At 39.7% G+C, this 13,317-nt stretch overlaps 1 protein-coding gene across 2 annotated transcripts in view; it reads right to left on the bottom strand.

The window, feature by feature from the left end:
- Nucleotides 1–13,317, bottom strand: part of LOC150082990 (uncharacterized) — a 389,813-nt gene that overhangs the window by 198,140 nt on the left and 178,356 nt on the right. For both annotated transcript variants that reach the window (XM_090376961.1, XM_090376963.1), the window contains exon 9: nt 462–538. In XM_090376961.1, coding sequence (XP_090233087.1) covers nt 462–538 — 77 coding nt within the window. The remainder of the gene's footprint in view (nt 1–461; nt 539–13,317) is intronic.

The following is a 13,317-nucleotide window of genomic DNA, read 5'->3' as shown; positions in this document are numbered from 1 at the left end:
TGGTTTTTAGGAGCATTAACAACTAAGGCCATATTGCTCAAGGATATGCGGTGGTCATTCCCTGACCTTTCCGCATCCTCCGTATTTGGTGATGATGGGCTCGAACCCTGGTCTAATCAAGAAGCGTGTGCTACGCACTGCTGCTCCTGCCCACCTGGCTACGGAGGCGCCTCGAAACTTCTGATGTGAACGTTTGCTCAGATCATGTCAATGAAATTATTCTTGTAGGAATGGAATCCTTTATCAAAATGTAAACAAATGACATCTGTTACTGACTTAGACATCTGCTGGGCCATAGCAATTCTGAATATCCCACAATTCAGATAATTGAGAGTCTGCTGTATTCATTTTAAAAATTTCTGCTAAAAAGTGTTAACATCAAGAGTTATATCTTTGGGTTTGTTTGTGCTTAAAAAAAATGATGCAAAGAAACACACAATAACTATATCTTGAAAGCTTACCATACAGCCAGAAGAGCAGAGGAAGAGAGCAAAGCAATAACAATGCCAGCAGTTTCTTTTTGCCAAAGGATGAACACCTATAAATAAATATTTACTTAAAAAGATCTATTAAAATGATTACTGACAGAGTAATCTTTGTCAGTAATCTTTTTAATCAAATACTAACAAATGCTATAAAAATAAAAACAGCATCCTACAAAAAAACCTTAAAGAAAAAAAAATAGTGTATCTGTGCATCTTCAGTTTCCACTTATTCAAGAGTCCAATTTGTAGACATATATAAACATATAAAATTTTCAAACATTAACTATTAGAAATAAATTAATAAACAAGTACAAACAATTTCTATACACAGGGTGTTCCCAAACTAATTGAGAGGATTTCTGAGCAGATTTAAAAATAACAGGTTCTAACTGAACACTGAACTAATACTTTTGTTTATTTGATTCACCAACTCAAAACGTTTTTGTAATGGTATTACACAAGTTCAACTTGTGTACCATTAGCTCTACAGCACACATCAAATTGATATGAAATTTCTGTCCATACTCGTTCACAAGAACTGCAAGCATTCAGTCATGTTGCTTTTAATCGCATTAGTGATGACTTCTTTTAAATGTGCTATATCATTGATCTTTTCACAGTAGACAATATTATTCATAATAGTAGCGTAAAGATAAGGTGATGACATGAAATCAGGATTCCTTGGAGCCATACAACTGGCTCATTTCTTCCAATCCAATGGACAAGGAACCTGGCATGATAAGCCTTGCACACAGTTTTGCTAATGTGCATATAGACACTGCTGTTGATTGACTATGTGGCAAAGAAAATTGGCCCAATGGTGCAATTTGGTAACAAGTTCCACCAAATGTTAACTTTCAGCATATCTTTAACTTGTTACTGAATTTTATTCAGCTGTGTCAGTTAACAGAACCATTAATGTGGAAGGTCACTCTGAGAAAAAATATGCTGGTTCAGGATCTGATTTGTCATCTAATTTTTAAAGCATGTAGCTGGAAAGTGTAACTATCTGTGGCTAGTCATGTGATTTGATTTGATGGAATTTTAGCTACATTCAGATCACTTTACAAACAGCTGATGGTGAAATATTTACTTCTTGATGAAATGATTTTTCGAGCACTTCTAATGTAGGGCTTACAATACCAGTCAAAATCTTAATACTGGTATTTCAGTGTTTTTAATTTATGAAACCGGGATACCGGTATTCCAGAGACAAACATTTTTCTCCATTAATTTTGATGACAGTTAGGTGCAATAAAGTATGAAAAAAAAAAAAAAAAAAAACAAGTACTGTAATTACTTGAATTCATGTTTATTTAAAACTTTTATTACAATAATAAATATTCTAAAAAATATATATATTAAAAACAAAAAAATCGCATTGTACCCTGTATGCACAAAAGGTGTTTTACATGTAATACATCTTTGACAACACCACTAAATTTCGAACAGCCAGAACCCAAATCATGAACAATGCAATTTATGCTAGCACCTGCTACTTACTCTACTGAATCAATGCTAGTGATAAATAGGATACACATGCCTACTGCTTACTCTACTGATTCAATGTTAGGAAGAGGTTAGGCCAATAACCTAATTACCCATTTGACTATAGCCATTTGTTGAATAGCATGATTGCAACAATGCAAGTATTTGTATTGTTACAATCATACTATGATGTTGCTCTGTCATGCTTTGTCACAAATTACATATGCAGCGCTAGGAGATCTGCAAGAAACAACAGCATCCATGCATAATATGTTATCGAATCTATGACTTGGCTCAGGATCTCAACAAGTACAGGCGTGAGACAGTAACACCACACATTCCATTTTGCAATGAGGAAACAGAGATACTGTCAGAGATGAAATGTCAAGATATATGACGACAATGAAGAGCTCATACTAGATCATAAATTGTATGAATCGGACTTGGACATTCGCAAAACGATTGAAATACGTAAGACGATGTGTCAAGGCAACGACGACAGTAACCCTGACGAAGCAGAGATACTGGATGCCCTCGAAGGAAATAAATTGAGGGGCCCATCAAGCTCTCAGCTGCCCACATCAACGCCAGAGCTTGCACTTGGTCATCAGGCAACACAGAAGCAGCCCCCTAGGCAGAATGCACTGGTCCCACAGGAACTAGTAGTTGTTGGTGACTCTATTGTCAGGGAAACGGGGAACATGCTTTGTAAAAAGGATAGGTGGAATAGGACCAGGGTATGTCTGCTAGGGGCAAAGGTTGATGACATTGTAGAGCGGATATCATCTTTTAAGGGCACAAAAGGTGATATAGTTGTACACGTTGGCACGAATGATATTAAGAGTAGGAGACCGGCGGAATTACTTAGCAAGTACAGGTCACTGCTGAAAAAAAGCCGTGAATTAGGGTTGAACTTGAAAGTGTCTGCAATTCTGCCCAGACACGATAGGAGGGAGTATATGATGAGAGCCTTGTCGATCAATTCGGCCCTGGAGGGATTGTGCAAGGCTCAAGGGGTAGAATTTTTTTCAGCCTGGACTGTACTTGTTAACAGGAGAGATTGCTTCTACAGGGATGGGATACACTTAAATAGAAAGGGTGCAAGAATTTTTGCTGATGCTGTCGAGGCAGTGTTAGGTGGGTCGGAAAACTGCTAGTTGGGGGGGATACAAGGACTAATAGATTAACAGTAGCCACTGGCAGAGGTGGAAGTGATTCTTGCACTGCTTCTATTGAAATGAGCAGAAGTCTGAAAAACAAGATGCAGGATAATTCAGAGACTGCTGGTAGTCATTGCGTTACAAGTAAACACATGGGTTGTGTTAGGGTAGCTAAGAATAGAAACAGGTGCATGTATACCTGCGTGTACACCAATGCTAGGAGTTTGGTAAATAAATTTGATGAATTTGAGGTATTGCTCAAAACATCAAAGGCAGATATTGTTGGGATATCAGAGACGTGGTGTCACACAGATATAAGTAATGCGGAACTGGAATTTGGGGAATACAATGTGTATAGAAAGGATAGACAGGACAGGAGGGGAGGAGGGGTTATGCTATTAATTAAGAAACACATAAAGTCCAAGGAAGTGAAGCCAGTCGACATCGATGGACAGGGCAGTGCCGAATCAGTTTGGTGTGACATAAGCATAGGGAAATCAAAATTGAGAGTAGGAGTGTGCTATAGGCCTAATGACTCTGATGAGTATAATAAGATATTGTACAGGGAAATAGAGTGGGCCAGTAAATCAGAGAGTCTTATAATGGGGGATTTTAATTTCCCAGATATTGACTGGAATTTGTGGGTTGGTCACTCGCACACTAGCAAGGCTTTTGTGGATTTATTGGATGATTGTTTTCTACACCAGCATGTTCATGAGGCAACAAGAGGGAGCAATACTCTTGATCTGATTATCAGTAGTGACTCTTCATGCATTAAGAACCTGCAGATAAATGAACCACTAGGTGGCAGTGATCACAGTGTGTTGAAGTGGGATTTACTCAAGGAGGTAACTACCATCAGAGGTAAAGGGAAGGTTTTTGTTTTCGTAAAGGCGACTATGATGGTCTGAGACAGTATTTAAATTCTATACAGTGGGACCAACTGATGATGTTACCAACAGCAAACTCAAAATGGGAAGCATTCAAGGAACTAATCTTGGAGGCTACCAGGCTTTACATACCAACTAAGAAATATTGTTCAAGGTTTAGGCCTAAATGGTTGTCAGATGAACTAATGAGACATGTGGCAGAGAAGAAAAATGCATGGGATACATATAAATTAATGGGTGACATGGAAGCCTATGATAGATATAAGTTGGTCTGTAACCAAGTCACAAAGGAGATTAGGCAGGCAAAGGCAGACTACGAAAAATCCTTGGCAAAGGATGCAAAGAAAAACAGAAAAGAGTTCTTTACATACTTGAACTCGAGAAGGAAAGGGATGAATCAGATTGGTCCACTGGATATTGATGGTTCAACAGTTGAGGATCTTGCTCAGGTGGCTAACAATCTAAACGAGTATTTTGCATCTACATTCACGCATGAGGAGTTATTCAGGAAGGAGAATGATGTAGGTAAAGTAAACATTGGCAGTGAGCTGGATGATTTTGTAATAACTGAGAGGAAAGTGGAGGAGAGATTGTTGAGGATAAACATAAAAAAAGGCACCTGGGGTGGATGGGATCTATCCAGTTATATTAAAGGAGGCAGCAAAGGAAGTATGCAAACCCCTAGCCATAATTATGAGAGCTTCTTTGGACTCAGGGGAGGTACCCATAGACTGGAGATGTGCAAATGTAACCCCAATTCACAAAGGAGGATCAAAGGCTGACACAAGTAATTATAGACCTGTTAGTTTAACTTCTGTTCCAGGTAAATTAATGGAGGCACTGGTTAAAGAAGCACTGCAGGATCATCTAGACAAGAATTCAGTTATAGCTCAGACGCAGCATGGTTTTGTTAAGGGCAGGTCTTGCCTGACCAATTTGATTGGATACTATGATGTAGTCACAAAAGAACTGGATGCAGGGAATAACTTTGATATTATATATTTGGATCTTAGAAAGGCTTTTGATACTGTTGCACATGGAAGACTGCTGCACAAATTGGAGCAGTGTGGCATTGGAGGCAAATTGCTGCTATGGATAAGGGGATGGTTGAGTGGCAGAAGACAGAGAGTGGTAATCAATGGACACTGCTCAACGTGGACTAATGTTATTAGTGGAGTTCCTCAAGGTTCAGTGTTGGGTCCGTTGTTGTTTTCGGTGTTTATGAATGATATTGATGATGGGATATCAAGTTTAATGTCCAAGTTTGCAGATGATACAAAGGTTGGCAGGGTCGTCAAGGACACTACTGACGCTATGCTGCTGCAACAGGATCTGGAAAGGTTGAACAGATGGGCTGAGAGGTGGCAAATGAAGTTTAACATTGACAAATGTAAAGTACTGCATATGGGAAACAGTAACCCCAGAGCAACGTATCAACTCTGCGGTACCACACTGACAGTGGTGGAGAATGAAAAGGACCTGGGGGTAATTGTGCAGGGAGATATGAAGTTCTCTGAGCAGTGCAGACGAGCTGCAAGAGTAGCTCATGGTGTCTTGTCAATGATATACAGGAATTTTTCTAGCAGGGATAAGGAGGTGATTATTCCCTTGTATAAGGCAATGGTTAGGCCACATCTTGAGTACTGTATACAGGTCTGGAGGCCTCATTTCAAGAAGGATGTAGAGCTGCTGGAACGGGTACAGAGAAGGGCAACAAGATTAGTAAATGGAACAAAGGGTTGCTCTTACGAAGAAAGGCTTAAGTTTTGCAAATTACAGAGTCTGGAGACTAGGCACAGGCGAGGTGATCTGATAGAGGTGTATAAGGCCTTGAATGGTTTGAGCATGCTCAATGCCAATGGGATTCTTCATCTTTCTCAGAATAATCACCTCAGAGGGCATAAATTCAAATTGAGGAAGGACGGATGTCGGATAGATGTGCGGAAATTTGCCTTTGGCCAGCGGGTGGTTGGTTGGTGGAACCGACTTCCATCACTTGTTGTTGAAGTTGATAGCCTAAACAAATTTAAAGCTCAACTGGACAGGTATTTCGAACGAACGGAGGGGTGAAATGGGAGAGGGTTTTTTTTTTTTTTTTTTGGGCTGATGCTGAATAAGCTTGCTTTCTTGCATCGTATGCCTCTACTAATGCTAATGCTAATGCTAAGTACAGGCGTGAGACAGTAACACCACACATTCCATTTTGCAATGAGGAAACAGAGATACTGTCAGAGATGAAATGTCAAGATATATGACGACAATGAAGAGCTCATACTAGATCATAAATTGTATGAATCGGACTTGGACATTCGCAAAACGATTGAAATACGTAAGACGATGTGTCAAGGCAACGACGACAGTAACCCTGACGAAGCATGCGGTAATGACCTGCATAGCCTTGTAAAGCGACTGCAAGAAGAAAAACCCTTTCAAAACTTTTACAATCACCCAAACAACAAGATGAATGAGGATATAAGAAGCTTGCCACGCTCAACTGACTCAAATCAATTGCAAAGAAAGGCGAAAACTTGATGACCAACAGGGTATTCTCCAACTTAATGAGAATGGTCAATGACAGACAAAAGATTCTACTCATACATGTAATTTGGAGTCTGTTACAATCGCAAACCAATTCAAATATTCTTGACAGGCCCAGCTGGTTGCAGAAAAAAGTTTATAATTTGCCTCTTGGTGGAACTATACAACTGCTTCAGTAATATACACAGGTACTGTAATGCCAACATTACATGTGCTTCAACTGGTAAGGCTGAAGCACATGTAATGTAATGTAATAATCTTGGATGTGCTCAGAACTGCCATAAACCAACTCTGAGCACATCCAAATCACTGCCTTTGAGATATCCACTTCTCTGGTTACTGAAAGGTTTCTGCCATGGGTGGCATGGTTAGCCCAAAGCCACCTAAGTGGTATGCCCCGAATCATAAACGTTTTCCGTCACCAGTTGGTTTATGCCAGCTCTGAGCACATCCAAGATCACCTGCCATGATCCTTTGGGTGATTGCCTCTCCCGACTGTTTTTTTTTTTTTTTTTTTTTTTGTTTTAAAACAGGAATGATGTCAAATGACGTCATTTCCGCATCACAAAATCGTGACAAATTGATTTTGCTACCGTCTGAAATTAAGTAGGTGCCACCAAATATGTTTACACATCAAAAATACATTTTGATACTACAAAATTTAGTTATGTTTAAGCATCCATACTACTAGCCTGAATAAAGAAGACTGGTAGCTCTTAAGAAACATAAGCAATCAAAAGAGTTATCATTTAAACTGGATCAAGTTTTGGTATATATCTGATTAGTAGTCATCGAGTCATGAGATCATATAGTCATAGACAATCTCAGTCCATATTTTCTAGGCTTTGAACTTTTTTAGCAGGAATAGTTAAAAGTATTTCAATAATTGCTGACTCAAGTTTATCTTTTAAAATCTCATTAGAATCAAGCAATTTCTTATATTGGAAAGAATTTGCGGAACACTGATGTTATGTTCCATGTTGGACTTCCAAGGTTGAATTCTGTTCGTCATTTTCTGAAGGAGAAATAAATTTTACTAAGCAAAGTATAATTTTCACTATAGTATCTTTACTGAGTCTGGCAGAGAGCAAAGAGTGGGGATAAGAAATAAAGAGAAAGCCAAGAGTGCAGATAAGGAATTCTTCACATATATAAATGTAAAGAAGAGAAGGACAAATGAGATCAGTCCCATATGTAATTGCATGGGATAGTATTAAATACCCCACTGAAGTTGCAGATGAACTCAACAGTTACTTTGCATCCATATTTACAGAAGAAAAACCCTTTATGTCAATGATCACTTTTGGGAATGAAGTGGAAAAATATGTAATTAATGATATTAAAATTGCACGTGATTATTTAATGAAAAAACTTTCACGTTTACAGGCGAGTAAGGTTCCTGCGGTTGATGACATATACCCTATAATCTTAAGGGAGGCAGCAAGTGGGTATTGAACCATTAAGGCTAATAATGAGAGCAACTGTAGTGCAGGTGTGCTTACTGTGCGACATGCTCTGGTAATAGTGAGTAGTATTGTCCTTTGTATCGATTCTAATTTATTCCTATTTCTTACTATGGCCGAGTGGGTTGTTGTTTGTTATTTGGGTTTTAGGAGCATTAGCAACTAAGGCCATATTGCTCCGGAATATGCGGTGGTCATTCCCTGACCTTTCCGCATCCTCCGTATTTGGTGGTGACGGGCTCGAACCCCGGTCTAATCAAGAAGCGTGTGCTACGCACTGCTGCTCCTTCCCACCTGGCTATGGAGGCGCCGGCCGAGTGGATGAATCACACACTCACTGCACAGGTGATAACAGGTAGGAACATTGCACAGTATATGACTGCCAGGGTCTTTCTTTTGAGCCCCCAGTCTGCTCGATTGATCCCGGCAATCATACCTGCATAATTTCTCACTTCCTTCGACAAGTAGGTCAAGTGGGGTTAAAAAGTTAATTTTGAATCAAAGACCACTCCAAGATATTTTAGTTCTGTTACCATTTTTTTGTCTTTTAGAAGTATTTGTTTGGTTTTTTCCGGCGATATTTTGAGCATGTGCATTTGTGCCCACTCCTACAGCTGCAAGAGGGCAGTATTTGATCTTTGCTCTACAACCACTCTCATGTTACCTTTAACAAGGAAAATCATGTCATCTGCAAAACTCAGGCTTTCCACGGGGACCCAGATCCAAGGCCAGAAATTCATGCAGAACAATATTCCAGAAGAAAGGGCCAAGGATTGAACCCTGCGGGCAATCTTTATTCACAGGGTGTGTCAATTCCTGGAACCTTGTGCGTACTGAGACACTTCTGTCTGTAAGATAGCTGTTTATTACCTTATAGAGGTTTTGTGGGGCATTTGCCTGGCAGTCTCCTGAGGACACTATGCCACCAAAGTGAGTCAAATGCCCCGGAAAAGTCAATAGAGATTGCCAGCATATATTTCTCCTATGAGTTTTTACTGATGTAAGTAGGTGGTGCAATGGCACCCTCCGTAGAGTTGCCCTGCTTAAAACCATACTCATTGTTGGAATATAAACCTGCTTCTGTGTAGTACTGAGCTAATCTCCTATATATATTAGTCTTTCGTATATTTTCTTTAGTACAGGGAGCAGGGCTATTGGTCTATATTAGCAGTTCCCAAACTTTTTTGACTCGCGAACCCCTTTCAACATAATATTTTTATCCCGAATCCCTGAGCCTATATTCTCTGAAATCATATAAAAGTACTGAATTTTCATTAAAAATATTTCCAGTACTACGTTTTTATAAACGAAATTGCATAATAAAAATTATTATTAAGTATTATTAAGGATTATTTATACTTTGTAAAGCAGTTATTGATCAGTACAAACTAGATTTTGAACAGGCTAAGAGTAGAAAAATTGCTTCTTCCCTAATGGTAGCCGAGAATTCTGGTCTTTCCAAAGCTTGGCTGCAATTTTTGCCCATCTCTGTTCTCGCCTCTGTCAAAACCAGATAGTTCTGTTGCCACATCAGCCAAAGATAAAGCTGACCTGTTAGCAACCTATTATTTTTCCAACTCATGTATTGATGATCTTGGTAAATCTACTCAAACCGTTCCCAGTACACTCCATTCAATGAATCCTGTGGTTTTCTGTCAAAAGAATGTCAGAGGGATTTTGTTGAATCTGATGCTACGAAGGCTCCGGTCCTGATGGTATTTCTCCACTTGTTCTCAAAACCTGTGCCCGTGAACTTACTCTTGTTTTGTGTCGTCTTGTTTCACTTTCTTATTCCAAAGATATTTTTCCTTCTGCATGGAAATTTTCTCATATCCAGGCAATTCCTAAACAGGATGACAAATTCCTTCCATCCAATTCTCATCCCACTGCGATCACTTCTACTGTTTCCAAAATAATGGAGAAATCAATTAATTGCCAACTCAAACTATCTGGAAATCTATCATCTGGTCAACGATCGCCAGTATGGATTCCGTCAGTGTCATTCCACTGGTGATATTCTGGCTTATGTACATCTATGCAAGAACTTCTAGAAGAGACAGAAAACGGAATGAAGACATAAGAGAAAATGGAAGTGAAAAAGAATATTATTGACACTATCAAAGAAAAGCGTTTAACGTGGTATGGACATGTAAAACGGATGCAAGAAACAAGTTATTCAAAGGCTATCCTGGAATGGATATCTCCTGGAAGGAGAAGAGTAAAACCTAGGAGGACATGGATGGATAGAGTACAGGAATGCATGACAGCCCGAGGTTTAACTAACCAACAAACTTTGAACCGCACTTTATGGCGGGAAAAAAATTCATACCAAAAAATAACGTGGGCTCAGGAAACCCATTGTAAATGGAAACACCCCTCTTGAAGAAGATGTGCATCTAAGGACAAATTCAATGGAAACATTTTTGGTGAAACTCAAGCCATTGCTTTTGAAATTTCAAAGGCTTTTGATCATGTTTGGCATAAAGGTATTCTAAATAAGTTTCCATCCTATGGTTTGCTGGCTATTCTTTGTGATTGGGTATCCAGTTTTCTCTCTGATGGTAGACAGCTCTCTTGTCTTCTAACATCTCCACTAATGCTGGTGTTCCCCAAGGTTAAGTTCTTCCCACTCTTTTCCTCTTGTATATTAATGGCCTTTTTCCATAGTTTTGCTGGTGACAGCACATTACTTTCCACTTTCCAGTTTGAGAAACCCTGCCCTGCTCAAACAGCTTAAACTTCTCAAGTATAAATTGCAAATCCTTAAATACTGCTCTCCAGGCAATTCTCCAGTGGCGCAGAGGAAACTTAATTGCAATCCTTCTAAAGCTCAGTCCTGTCTTATATCTGGCAAAAAGGATTTTTCTATACCTAGGCTTATTTTTGGTGATATTCTGATTTCTAGGCAAGATGATATATCTCTTTTGGAGATTACCCTAACTTCTATACAGCTTGACTGGCATATCTGAGAGAATGTATGTGACAACCTCAAGGACCTAAATGGAGATTCCTGCTGGGTATAACCCCCATGCACAAGCGCACTGTGGGTGACCACCCAGATGTGAACCAATGTAAGCAGGGGTCTAGGTGTGGCACAAGCACATTACAAATATAGCTTCCTTTGCATCTAAAAAACTTGGTTTTCTCTTTCTAGTGTTTTCTCTTGGTTTTCTGGTATACCAATTAGTACACCAGATCGAACCTATCGGTAACTCTACGAGGCTTACGGATCAGCTAGTGTATAATCTTGCTACCTCTACTCTGCCAGCTAGTGACTAGAGGGAGTATGAGTAGTGTGTATGCGGGGACCATTGTCAAGGCCACGTTATGTCAAGGATCTGGGTATATTCTTATCATGTGTACACCAAATCCAAAAATTTCATTACTTCATACAGCATGTCCTCCCCCCCCACGTTTTCTTACTCTTGAATACACCATGAATTGTCAAACTAATGTAGCAAACTTATCTGCAAAAGATCTAAATCTCCCAAACACTTTCTAGTTTGTTTCACAAATATACGTGGTCTCAGTTCTAATCTTAATGATGTCCATTTCCACTTACAATCTGCCAAATCCCATGTACTTTTCAACAAAATCTAAGTTATCAGTTGATTCAACCACTGCTCATCTCAGTTGCCCAAATTATTCGCTTTATGATTCCTTTCACCTCAAAGATGGTACTTGTACATTTGACTGTTCCGATATTCCCTGTCAGAGACTTGGTAATTTGGAATTTCCTTTTTTCGATCTTCTCTGGCTTAAAAACTCTCTACCTCATTGTGTCAAATTCATATGTTGTCTCTACCATTCTCCCAACTCCACTAATCACCTGGAACTCTTTGCAAATTGACTTTCTCCAGTTAAAATTTCTTAACAGTGAGGTAATTTTACTTGGTGATTTTAATGTTCACAACGCCAGCTGGCTTCTGTTTTCTAGTCACACACACCAAGCTGGTCGATATGACAAGGCTTTTGCAATTACTAATGACCTCGCACAGATTATTCATTTACCTACCAGAATACCAGATAATCCTAACAATAGCATTAGCACAGGCATTTGATGCAAGAAAGCAAGCTTATGCAGCATCAGCCAAAAAAAAAAAAAAAAAAAAAACCCCACTTCCACTTCACCCCTCTGTTCGTTCAAAATACCTGTCCAGCTGAGCCTTAAACTTATTTAGGCTATCAACCTCCACGACAAGGGATGGAAGTCTGTTCCACCAACCAACCACCCGCTGGCTAAAGGCAATTTTCCGCACATCTATCCTACATCTGTCTTTCCTCAATTTGAATTTGTGCCCTCTCAGGTGATTATTCTGAGCTAGAGGAAGAATCCCATCAGCATTGAGCATGCTCAACCCATTCAAGGCTTTATACACCTCTATCAGATCACCTCGCTGGTGCCTAGTCTCCAGACACTGTAATTTGCAAAACTTAAGCCTTTCTTCGTAAGAGCACCCCTTTGTTCCATTCACTAATCCTGTTGCCCTTCTCTGTACTCGTTCCAGCAGCTCTACATCCTTTTTGAAATGAGGCCTCCAGACCTGTATACAGTACTCTAGGTGTGGCCTGACCATTGCCTTATACAAGGGAATAATCACCTCTTATCCCTGCTGGAAAAATTCCTGTATATCATTGACAATACTCCATGAGCTACTCTTGCTGCCCATCTGCACTGCTCAGAACTTCATATCCGCATGCACAACCACCCCCAAGTCCCTTTCATTCTCTACCACTGTCAGTGTAGTACCACAGAGTTGATACGTTGCTCTGGGGTTGCTGTTTCTCATGTGTAGTACTTTACATTTGTCAATGTTAAACTTCATTTGCCACCTCTCAGCCCATCTGCTCAACCTTTCCAGATCCTGTTGCAACAGCATAGCGTCAGTAGCGTCCTTAAAAACCCTGCCAACCTTTGTATCGTCTGCAAACTTGGACATTAAGCTTGATATACCATCATCAATATTATTTATAAATAAAGAAAACAATAATGGACTGAGCCCTGAGGGACTCCACTAATAACATTAGTCCACGATGAGCAGTGCCCATTGATTACCACTCTCTGTCTTCTCCCGCTCAACCACCCCTTTATCCATAGCAGCAATTTGCCTCCAATGTCACACTGCTCCAATTTGTGTAGCAGTCTTCCATGTGCAACAGTATCAAAAGCCTTTCTAAGATCCAAGTACATAACATCAAAGCCGTTCCCTGCATCCAGTTCTTTTGTGACTGCATCATAGTATCCAATCAAATTGGTCAGGCAAGACTTCCCCTTAACAAAACCATGCTGTGT

Source organism: Mastigoproctus giganteus, chromosome 7 (assembly GCF_048544385.1).
Source record: "Mastigoproctus giganteus isolate SK-2022 chromosome 7, ASM4854438v1, whole genome shotgun sequence".
Taxonomy (NCBI): Eukaryota; Metazoa; Arthropoda; class Arachnida; order Uropygi; family Thelyphonidae; genus Mastigoproctus; species Mastigoproctus giganteus.
The sequence above is the reverse complement of the archived record's forward strand: the minus strand, read 5'-3'. Positions and strand labels throughout refer to the sequence as shown.